At 29.9% G+C, this 12,816-nt stretch overlaps 1 protein-coding gene across 2 annotated transcripts in view; it reads right to left on the bottom strand.

Moving 5' to 3' along the window:
• Positions 1-1,198: 1,198 nt before the first annotated feature.
• Positions 1,199-12,816, bottom strand: part of LOC106478748 (succinate--CoA ligase [ADP-forming] subunit beta, mitochondrial-like) — a 37,703-nt gene continuing 26,085 nt past the window's right edge. The window contains exons 7-12 of one of the 2 annotated variants that reach the window (XM_022382388.1): positions 10,417-10,578; positions 6,440-6,582; positions 4,978-5,098; positions 4,329-4,417; positions 3,574-3,661; positions 1,199-3,279 (exon numbers count right to left, since the gene is read on the bottom strand). In XM_022382388.1, the coding sequence (XP_022238096.1) occupies positions 3,587-3,661; positions 4,329-4,417; positions 4,978-5,098; positions 6,440-6,582; positions 10,417-10,578 (590 nt within the window). In that variant the 3' untranslated portion in view covers positions 1,199-3,279; positions 3,574-3,586. Of the gene's footprint in view, positions 3,662-4,328; positions 4,418-4,977; positions 5,099-6,439; positions 6,583-10,416; positions 10,579-12,816 lie in introns of both variants that reach the window. The other variant, XM_013939307.2, reaches the window with a different exon arrangement.

Here is a 12,816-nt window from a genome sequence, read left to right as displayed (position 1 = left end):
CATAATTTCATTTGATAAACACGTTTAGATTGAATGGTAATTTATAATCAGTCACAAGAACGTCGAATCTGAATCACTTGAAAAAAACACGGGGGTGCTTAACTTTTTTTCCAGGTGTGTATATATATAAGGTTAAAGGTGGAAGCGTATCCGTTCCATAAAGAAGGGGTGGCTGCTAAGATAAAGAACTGTGTAGTAAGATAATTTCTGTTGTGTGCTTTCTTGTAACATTTAGTTTTTAGCTTGGTGAATATGATTTTAATTGTTGGTAGTTTAGTGCCGTTGTTAATACAGTATGTAGGTGTATATTATGGAATGCAGACAGCTGTTTGCAGGGCACGATTTTGTGTTTGTAGTATGTATGATCATCGTTGCATATTCCATTAATGGTCCGATAAATGTTTTGCAAGTTAATAAAAGTGGTGTCAAAACTAAGCCGTACACTTTGTAGCCTGTCTTGCGTAGGTGTTTAATTCTTGTATCTTGAAGATAATTTCGTTGAAGTGCGGTTTCCATGAAAATTTGTTGCTAAACGTTATACCTAAGAATTTGACATTATCAATGAAAGTGATAGGTGTTTGGTCTAGCTTAAGGGTGAAGTCTTATATTTTAGTTGTAATACCACGCAGGAACTTTGTAGCTTGACACTGACTGACTAACTACATATTCTCTTGAACAAAATAACAGACAACGTTATTAATATTTCTTAATTAAATGAATGGTGTAACTTGTATTAGTTTTTCTCAGACTCATCTTCCTAAAGACGACCATAAGCTAAAGAAGGTCCAGCTGAATCTTTAGTTTTCTACCCATCAAACATCAAAGGTGTTGGAATGTGACCTGTAATTTCTTGTGGTGCAGTTCTACAGCTCATTACCAGAAATGTTTGTTTTTTTAGAGCAAAGCCACATTGGGCTATCTGTTGTGTCCACTGTAGGGAATTTTATCATTACAAGTCCAGAAACTTGCCTCTGTCCCACCGGGGGACCATCAAAAGTGCCAGGTCTTGGTTCTTCGGCCCAAGTCTTCAGTCTTTTGTTCTTATACCATGGTTGTTTGTTTTGAAGCACAAAGCTACACAATGGGCCATCTGTGCTATGCCTATTATGGGTACCCAAACTAAATTTTTTGTATTATAAGCATTTAGACATATCACTGATCCAACAGCCAGTAGTACTATACGAAAGAAAAGATCAAGACATATATAATCATTTTTATTTTTTCATTCATATAATTCGTAATTTTTGCAAACAGCACTGATTCAGAGTTCTATCACTGATCAAAATAGAATCCCATGAGTACTCCATATCCAGGTACAAACTAATTTAACTAGCTTCCATCCAGTGATTAATTTTATTTAGTTTTAGAAACTATTTACACCACTGATCAAAATTTTTGAAAAATATTCTATCACTACTGTAATTTACTTGTGTTCATCACTTGGCTACGACAGTATGCCTAGAACATCAAAAATTATCCTCCAAGTGTTGCTCCAAAAATTGTACTGGTGTAATTATTCACACACTTTTTTCTAGGGTTACTTTTCAAACTAGTAAATGACAAAAGATAACATTTGAGACAGAAAACTAAATATGATTACTTCATGATGAAGTCTTGGTGAGGGGTTGAATGTTTAAATTTAGAAATTAACAGCCTGAATAAAATAGTAATTCATATTAATATTTGAGCTTACATTAAAACTGCTAGTGAATTAGATAGTACATGTACATCTTCATTAAAAAAAATAAATCTAGAAAGTATTAAGTAAATATACTTCAAAATTTAATGTATTCAAGGCTTCTTTGCCTCTTATAAAATTTATCATTTGTTTAACAATGAAATTACTTTACAAAAAATATTATCTCAACTATAACAGATTGTGCATGGTTCTCTTAAATAAAAAGTTCTGATGAGTCAATCCCTCAAATTTACCAGATACAATTGAAAAAAACTCTTACACCTATTTATATGTTTTGTTAGTTATCAGCCATGATACATAAATAATCAATTATAAAGTTAGCTATTCTTTGCACCTTTATAGAAGCTAGATAATGTCAAAATGGAAGTTGTTAAAAATAAGTCAATCCAAGTATACAGGTTTGCTGTGTTATTACTTTATCTTGAGGACTGGCCCTAAATATGAACAAAAGCTGTAACAGATTTAATAATCTAACTGATTCACATACAATTCTGTATGGAATGATCGTATTTATGAAAATTAAAAAAATAAAAGAAACTTGTTTCTTACAACAAAGTCTAACATTTTTTAATTACATAACCGTGAACTAATATGAAAGAATTTAAAATCCTATTAACTTTGGAAATCAACAGAAAAAAAAATCATTATTAGCACTTGTTCTCTTCAACACTAAACTTTACCTTTTTAAATCTCATTTTACTACTAGCAAAACTTTAATGTACATTAAAACTATTTGTACTACAACACTTCTAAATCTTTTTAGTGTTTTTAAAGTAAACAAAAAGTGTCTTAATTTTCCAACATAGTAAAATATTGGGTACACATCCAAATATATATTATATATGTATATATATATACATAAACTGCTTTAATACAAGAATGCTGTTTTGTATAACAAATATGCAAGCTTTCTAAACACATGCTAATAGTACTTTTTTTTTCCACTATCATCTATGTTTATACTTTCTATAAAAGATCTAGATAAGAATTGGTAATCTATAAGTATTCATGAAATACTAACACATACTTGTGATACTATTTCCACAACTTCAAAGTAAATGTAATTCTTAATGTATATTAAGTTGCTTTATACTTCCTTGTTAATTTGGAAAACTCAGAAACATTTTAGTCATACACCTTTCTAAGTAACAAAAACTCAGCAAAATAAGTTCACATAAAAAATGTCTACTTTTTCAAACAGATATGTACTTTTTTTTTTTTACAGGATTTAAGAGAAGTTATGAGGCGTTGGCATATATTATCTGTAAAATGTTTGAACTATACAATCATTAGATTTAATTTTCCACACCATTTTGTAAGTTAGATCAATTTACCACATAAACTTTCCTTTTTTTTTGGACTACCTATTTCTGTACCAAAAATAATAGCTTAAATATATTAAGCAAACATATAATACCACACATACAAAAAAAAACTTTCCTTTTTATTATCTTATTATATTTAAACCAAATACTTTTTCATAATTCACTGAAGAACAAATTCATCCAGAATACACTACAAGTGTCACTTCTTTTCCAAATTGTTGTCATACAGCAGGAGAAATCTTTTGAGATGAAATACTATTTGATGACAAATTTAAAATTATTAAAAACCTTTAACACTTTCAATAGTCACTAATGATATCAGAAAGATTAACTTATTGGCAATATCTTATTTCATGTCTACCAATCATAAAAAGATAGAAGCTGGATAAATGTAAGATATAGGATTCCATTCAAAAGAATAATTTTTAATTTCTTATGATTTTGATGTATATTTTTACTCATTCAGTACCTTTGACACTTACCTACCACTTCAAATTTTTTTATATATACAAAACACAAACATGAAAAGTTCTAATGTAGTAGACTGACCAGAAAATGTTAACTAAATTGGTAACTCAAATTTCACATTGAATGCTGCTGTTTTTGCTAGTCCAACAATTGTTGAAAGCTTTACAACCTGAGAGAAAAAAAAAGGTTTATTACTAATAGAATTGAACATTTCTGACACAATTTCTGTATTATGTATGAAAGATGACTACACAAAAATATTTCTGTGAAATTTCGATTATTTCACTATTTATCTTTTCTTACAAAACTTATGTTTAAGGCTGTCCTTCACATATTAAAGGCTAAGTAATTAAGAAATAACCTACATTTTAATATTCAATGAACTTGTGAATAATATTGCTAGTTCTAAAAAAGTTTTAATTCCTTAATATAAAACTTTTTTGTTGTTTTGTTTTGCTGACATGTCTTCCCTAATTTCAGGTAAAACAAAATTTATTAAAAAAGGCCTAATCTATCTCTTGTTTTTATAAACCTTTCTAAATTTGTACTTCTACTGTTTTTAATTTTGAAAGTAAAAAATAAATACATTGCGTATAAATACACATACGCATGTATGTGGTTTTCCACACCTTAAGTTACACACAAATACAACAGTTCCCTTATCATATCGTTTTACACAAAATGCACCTAAGAAGCTCAATATTAACATTAAACAGAAGTTAACTTAACTTTTTACAAAGCAAGAAGTAACCTTAAATCTTTAAATCCAACATACTCATAACAAACATTTTTCTAACTAACCAGATGTTCGAATCAGTGAAGACTTCAATACTTACCATTTTTGCTGCCTCATCTAAGTTATCACAGGCTAAAATTTTTAACTTGCTTGCAGCAATAAGAGCTTTAGCATCATCAACTTGGGTTCCTAAATAATTTTCAATAAATTTTAATCATTACTAAAATAATTTAAGAAACAATGTTTTATTCATTATCATCTTAATATTGTAGACCTAAATATAGTAATACATACTTGAACCAATATAACAATACTATTTTTCAAGTTTTTTTTATTTATAATCCACATTTAGTAAAAATTATAGTATTATTATGAGAACAATGCTTACAAACAACAATGACAATTGTTATTATAAAAAAACCAAATATCACATTCTTTTTAAAATTAAGAATAAAGATTTTTTCACATAATTAAACACAGCAAGCGAGTTATTGTGAATATAACATTATTGATTCTAATAGAATTAATATTTCTAATTATTTATGGTACCAGGAAAACACATGGGATCAAAAAAAGTAGATGGGTCACAATTAAAGAAACTCAATAATCAAAGTAATTTTGGGAGATAGATCTCACCTCTTTAAAAGAAAGATCTAGGAATATAGTTTCTGAAGAAAGATGGTGATCTTCAGACACTGAGTTTATTTCATTATAGTATCTCCGTTTAGATGTACACATACATTTCTTACCTTGCAGTCGACAAACAATAGGAATTTTCAGGTCTAATTTTTCAGCAGCCAAGATGATTCCCTCAGCTATTACATCACACCTCATTATTCCACCAAATATGTTTACTAAAATTGCATGAACCTGGAAAATTAATATTTTGTACGGTAAGTGCACAGATTCATGATTCCAAAACTTTCAAGTACAAATTCAACAAGCTTGTGACTTTCTCAAGCTTATCTTTTAAACGTAATCCTTATAAAGATTGGAAAATCTACTAATTACTTGTGCTGGTTAAAATGAATTAATTTTAATAGCTGAAAGGAAGGTAAATTTGACATCTTTAAGCAAGAAAAGAATTTAAGATAATTATGATTATGATTAATGAATTATTTAAAAAAATTTGAATATTTTTTTGGTTGATTGGAGTTAAGCACAAAGCTAAACAATAGGCTATCTGTACTGTGCCCACCACGGGCATCTATACCCTGGGGGATTTGAATATTTTAACAATAATATTTTGAAAGTTGTGAATAATAGCTACAAAACATATATTTTCTATTGAAAGTCATATATTGACTTTATTTATTAAAGGATCTGTGTTTTGTATTACAATGGTAAAGAAGGTTACAGAAATCGCATAAAATTTGTTGTGTTTCAGTTTTCTGACATTCAGGATGATCACTGAAGCAAATGCTTTAATGTCTCCCCATTAGCAAATAAGGTTTTTAATATGGAATTGATATTAAAAGTTTCAAATCAGGATAATGAAACCTAAATTGATATGTACTTGGTAATTTCACCTAAATAGCAACTTATACAAACATACACTAAATAATCAGATCAAAAATCACTAAGGTTCAGTCACAGCAATCTTTAATTTTGAACTACCGACCAGAGGAACCCACTTCGACAAGGACTGACATGAATAACAAGATTGACTGTCACTCTTATAATGCACCTACAGCCAAAAATGTGGAGTATATACAGTGGCACTAAAATGTGAAACTTGGACCTTTTTTGATTCCCAACACATCACGCTAACCACTAGGTAATGCCTAGCCTACCTAGTTGAATAAGTTTCCCTTTTATATGTACTTAACTACATTTGGATCAATTTGAAATAACTTACAGACTGATGAAGTGAAAATTCCAACATAACTATCCTTAAAACAAGTTGTAACTACAGCTGGCTATGTATAGTTAACTGGGTACATTTCTGAACTGTCAGTGACAAAAAGAAATCTAAAATTAATATGAAACATTAGATTTTATTTAGTAATCCTTTACTAACGATTGTTTCTTCTGTTAATAATAAAATATTTTTTAAGAAGTTCTCATTCTATTTACTTAGATGACACCAATGGTAATTTGCACCACAGAGAGAAAGTTTAACTTGGGTAAGTCACATTGACTAATCAAGTTCTAAAAGAGTTACAAACTCACCAGTATTATCTATAACATACAAGTATTTATGTGACTCACATGTGTATCTGAAGTGATAAGTTTAAAAGCTTCTGTTACTTGTTCTGCTGTTGCTCCACCACCCACATCCAGAAAATTAGCAGGTGAACCACCATGGAGTTTGATGATATCCATGGTGGCCATAGCTAGACCAGCACCATTCACTGTGTGGAAGCAAGATTCACTTGTTAGAAAGTTTAAAAATTTTATTTAATTAACCCTTTCCAGACGAGTCACGGGTGAAAGTCCATGTCACCACGTTTGTTGACTCGCATTCAAAATTTTATTGAACTACTATTTCATGAACTAAACAAAAAACATGCTAAAATAATCTTAAAGTGTTGGTTACATCCCATATTCGTCATAAAATACAATGAGATTTGTGACTGCTTCAGATCTTCAAAATAGTATCTGTGTTATACACAGAGGTCAAATAACTTTGGTATCAAACTGTAGATTATAATTCAAATTTTAGTACTAAATATTACTCAATTTCTTAATTTAAAAGCAAATATTAAAAAAATACAATTAAACATCAATTTCTGTGTGTCACGTTGTATGTTGTATACAGTACTGGTTCAAATTAGATGTTTGTGATGTCAAAATACTAAGTCTATATTTCGTATGAATTAGGAACTCAAATTACAGATATTGACAAGCTAGAATATAAAATACGAGCCTCTTATCTATTCAATTTGCTAAGATATTGCACATGTAATAAATCAAACACAGTGGCATCCCATCCATCTCTTTACATTTTTGGAAATGCTCCCTTATATACACTTATTTATATGACATGAATAACCAATTGAAAGCTCATAATGCCTCCCTAGTGGCTTTCTCAGCCATTTTAATGTGTTTGGACGCCATCTCTTTCTTTCTAACCAAGATTTCAAGGAGGTAGGTTGTCTTTAGTCTGCTCAAAATTTCATACTTCTTAAACTGAAATACAGCTTAGTTACTAAGCTTGATAAATTATAGTGGAATTCTGTCGTATTGGTATAGTAATTTATGATTTTTTTAGTTATTCTACTGTATATATATATAAAACCTAAAAAAAATGATTTTGTTTTATATATCCTCCATGTGCAAAATTTTAAAAGACTTAGCAACCTACATCAAGCAGCAACTGAGTACAAAGGTCATAACTAGAAGAGATAATTTTTTTGCTTTACTTCTTTATTTACTGTTCCATGTTTTAAGAAAAATAAGTTTAAGAACTTATTTCTAAATAGCAATAATCTATATATACATATATAATGTATGATAATAGAAATGTGACTATTTTACAAAATACTAGTCTACGAAAACACATCTAAGACAGATCAGTTTTATATTATTGGATACAGTAACATGAGTGCACGCGTACTGCATCATTGTAACTTCTGTATTGTTAGCCAGGCACAGCTGAAATGTCAATATAATAAAAATAATAAATATATAAATAAATGTATAAGGTTATGTTTTTGTGTTATAATTTGTGTTCATTATAGAATGAAAGAGGCATAATTTGTATTTATTTCCTAATTTTTTATGGTGGTCATGAGATCGGTCAAATCTACTGAACCTGTACAGAGATTCATTACTGAAAATAAAATATAAAGTTTTTTTCTTAAGAAACATTTGATAACTATCCTGGACATTATAAAAGATTTTGCATGTGTAAAATTTCAAACTATTTTTCTGATGCAACTAAAAAGTTTTTTAATACTTAAAATGAAAAATTACTTTGCATGTTGGATAGGCAACATGTAGAAAAGAAGAAAAAAGGCATGACAAAAACATTGCTTTACAAACCTTAAAGCTTAAAATAAAAAAAAATTATATTTTGCATACGAAAGCATTGTTTAACTGTTTTTTTTTTATGTCTGTTTAATGGCCACAATACAGTAAATGGATTTTAGATTGAAAGGTGTGTACTTTATTTATATTGAAGCATTTCAGTTAGTTTAGCATGTAAATTTCCCCAGAGACTTAACTTTTGTATAAATAAATAAATGTTTCAGTTGTGCTAGGTTTGTTTTCCTTGTATGATTTATGTTTCTTAACTCTCTCAGCACAGGCTCGGCCCCTGGGACTGACCTCATAACCATTTTGGGCTTGTTATAGCTTTCTTGCTATAACTTTTAAATTAGTAAGCATATGTTAATGAAATTTGGCAGATTATCAGTGAACATTACAGTGCTTTCGTATGCAAAATATAATATTTTTTATTAAGCTTTAAGGTTTGTAAAGCAATGTTTTTGTCATGCCTTTTATCTCTTTTCACATGTTGCCTATCCAACATGCAAAGTAATTTTCATTTTAAGATTAAAAAACTTTCGTGCATCAGAAAATGTTGAAATTTCACATGCAAAGTCTTTATAATGTCCAAATAGTTATCAAATGTTTCATAAGAAAAAAACTTTATATTTTATCTGTTATTTTCAGTAACGAATCTCTGTACAGGTTCAGTAGATTTGAACGATCTTACAACCACCATGAAAAATTAGGAAATAAACATCAATTATTCCTCTTTCATTCTAGAATGAACACAAATTATAACACAAAAACATAAATGTTTAGATGAAATAGCTTAAATCTCATAACATTATACATTTATATATATATATATTTATTATTTTTATTATATTCTCCTTTCACCCGTACCTGGCTAAAAATACAGAACTTACTATGACACGGCTCACGTGCACTCATGTTACTGTATCAAATAACATAAACTAACCTATGGTCTGTACATAGTAACTTGTCTTAGTTGTGTTTTAGTTGACTAGTATTTTGTAAAATACAGTCACATTTCAATTATTATACATTATGTATGTATATAGATTATTGCTATTTTTGAAATACGTTCTTAAATATATTTTTCATAAAACAAAGAACAGTAAATAAAGAAGTAAAGCAAACAATTATCTATTCTAGTTACGACCTTTGTACTCGGTTGTTGCTTGACATAGGTTGCTAAGCTTTTAAAAATTTTGCACTTGGAAGATATGAAACAAAATATTTTTTTTTAGGTTCTATATGTACATTTGAATAACTACAAAAATCATAAATTACTACACCAATAGCATAGAATTCAACTATAATTTATCAAGCTTAGTAACTTGTGTGTATTTTACTCTAAAAAAATATGAAATTTCGAGCAGACTGAAGACACAACCTACCTCATTGAAATCTTGATTCAAAAGAAAGAAATCACGCTAGTCATGTTAAAAAGGCTGAGAAAGCCACGAGGGGACATTCTGAGCTTCTGATTGGTTATTTATGTCATATATAGAACTAAGTGTATATAAGGGAGCATTTCCAAAAATGTAAAGAGTTGGGCGGGGTGCCACTATGTTTATCACAAGAGCAATATCTTAGCAAATAGGAAAGGTAAGACCTTCTTATTTTATATTCTAGCTTGTCAACATCTAGAATTTGAGTTTCTAATCTGCACGAAACTGTAGACTTAGTATTTTGACTTCACAAACATCTAATTTGTACCAGTGCTACATTGAACATACCACATGACAAACAAAAATCGATGTTTATCTGTTTTTTAATATTTACTTTTAAATTAAGAAACTGAGTAATGTATAGTTCTAAAACTTGAATTATAATCTACAGTTTGATACTAAACTTATTGACATAAACTCATGAAAAAGCAGTTCAATAAAATTTTGAATGCGAGTCAACAAACGAGATGACATGGCCTTTCACCTGTTACCCGTGTTGAAAGGGTTAATAACCCAAATTTATAGAAACTCATTATATTTACTGACTTCAATGATGCTAGTTCTGTTTACTTTGCTTTTGCAACGTTTTGAAATATAGCATATACACTTTCCTCTGAACAGTATTAATCAGAATAAAAAAATACAACAAAATTTGTTGAATATAACAAGCAATAGTTCAAGTAGTATTTAATTTGTGTTTATAAGCTCCTGAGAAATCACATCATACATTTCCCTCTGAAGGGAAATAACTTTGTCAAAAAATTTCAAACTCCAAACCTAAGCAGCCTATGTCTCCATCAAGAGCAATGTAGTTCAAGTTGTGTTCAGAAGCTTCTTTTTCTCGAGGATCCTCTTGAGACCAGTCCCTCTTCTGGAATAATTCTTTCTGTCTGAAGATGGCATTGTCATCAAACCTGCACTTAGCATCAAGGCAATATACTGCATGACAGAAACATTTTAATATTAGATTTCAATTTTTTTATTATCATGCTTACTTGCAAGGTGGATGTTGTGTTTTCTAACTTAGTAGAAGGGTAAAGCAAATTTAATTACCTATACAATTGCAAAGTAAACTATTACAATAAAACAGACCTCATGTTAAGTTTCACTATTTACACTAATTTGATTAACTCCTTATGCACTGGTACAGTATCACTAATATCCTAATTTTTTCTTTTTGCAAAATGAAAATAATTAAAGAACTTTCATGAAAATTTGTACAAACTTACTAAATTGTTTGTTTGTTTGTTTTTGAATTTCGTGCAAAGCTACACGAGGGCTATCTGCGCTAGCCGTCCCTAATTTAGCAGTGTAAGACTAGAGGGAAGGCAGCTAGTCATCACCACCCACCGCAAACTCTTGGGCTACTCTTTTACCAACAAATAGTGGGATTCACAGTCACATTATAACGTCCCCAGTTTCAGCTTAAAAAATTCATGTAATTTGAATTAGTATTTCTATAATTTTTAGGCTATGAAATCTCCAAAGTTTGGTCATCAGACACCATTCTGATAAAATATTTTGTATTAGAATTTCAACTTTCTTTTTTATTGTTGATCAGAAAGTTCCAATTTAGATACCAGTTAGTCTCAAGCTGATTGATATTCATTATTAAAATGCTTTATTTTGCTCATTGCAGTAGTCATTACTTCTAGCTATGACTTGTAAAAAATATGGTAAAAAGTGACAAAGATTTATCATTGATCTAGGACCTCATTTTTCAAAATGCTGTCACCATTATGATTGTCAGGCTTGGTAATGTGATTTTTCCTAACAGTATTCTTGATTGACATCAATTTATATGTAATGAATTTAGTCTATTTTCAACAAATAGTAGCTTATTTCATTTACGTATTCAATAAATAAGAAATTAAGTCTTTGGAGTATTTTGCCATCACCTACTGTACTTGCTAATCCTAACTAAATTTATCTGATGGCTTGTCATGGAAGAAAAGTTCCGTATTTTTCAAACAAATATAATTTAACAGGAAAGCATTTTCAGAAATGTAAAATGTGTCTAAAGAAACTACAAAAAAAATCCATATCTGTTTTTTGTTCTTAAGCCTTCTAAACTTTTGACAATTATAATTCTTTGTTCTAAATCTATTCTATCCAATCATATCTAAACATTGGCTAAAGTTATTTTCAAAATTATGAGCTTATTTAGTAACTGTGACATCATAAAAGTGTGAAAATGAAAGATGAATGATTAAACCACCAACAGAGAAGGAAAATCACATAAGAAACAAGGCATTGATATTACGTTCCCAAAGGATGATAATTTCTTAGTAAATATAAACCTATACTTTGGGAATGCAGATAATTATAAAAAACAAGTTAACATTTTCTTAAACTGAATATGTATTTCCAATAATACTTATCTCCGCTGACACTATAGCTATTTCTCAATCTCCAGGGTTTCTACCCTTTGCCCATCTAAGCATTGAAAATGCTTGCTCCAGTCTTTTATACCCCACTCGAAAACCCTTGGCAAATTCTAAGTTGCAAAATTCCCCACCAATTTCAGTGCGCCCTCTATCTAGGTACTGTATATAATCACCTCGTTCAGATAATGTAATCACTTTTTCGAGACGTAAACAAGCTTTTAGTGGGGAGGTAGGGCGGGAGAGTGTCAGCAGAGGTAAATATTATTGGAAATAAATTTTCAGTTTAGAAAAATGTTAACTTTCAAAACATACTTACCTCCGCTGACACTACAGCTAGAATCCCACAATAAGTAGGTGGAGGGGCCAGTGCAGGTGTGAACCATACAGAAAGCATCTGTATAGAACAGGAGTGTACTAAGACAAAGAGATAGTACAAGAGTGGGGGACCTCCACTACATCCAAAACAGGTATGCTTTTTACCTGGAACTCAGTTCCTAAATCAAAGGTGGAATAGAATATGAGTAATCATCAATATAGCCCAGTTCCAACCAGTTAGCCGAGGTTCCACAACTCGGGGTTAAAATTAAGGGGTTGTGGTACCTAAATCACACATTGGTAGCTTGGACTATTGGACCAAAATTGTGTGTGTGTGTATATGTATATATATATATATATATATATATATATATACTACTTTAGTAGTTAGTACCTACCCTAACCGTACGTACGTACTAGTAGACGTACTTAATTTTAGTTTTACGTACCAACCAACGAACGAACTACAACTAAG

Source organism: Limulus polyphemus, unplaced genomic scaffold (genome assembly GCF_000517525.1).
Source record: "Limulus polyphemus unplaced genomic scaffold, Limulus_polyphemus-2.1.2 Scaffold246, whole genome shotgun sequence".
Classification (NCBI taxonomy): Eukaryota; Metazoa; Arthropoda; class Merostomata; order Xiphosura; family Limulidae; genus Limulus; species Limulus polyphemus.
The sequence above is the reverse complement of the archived record's forward strand: the minus strand, read 5'-3'. Positions and strand labels throughout refer to the sequence as shown.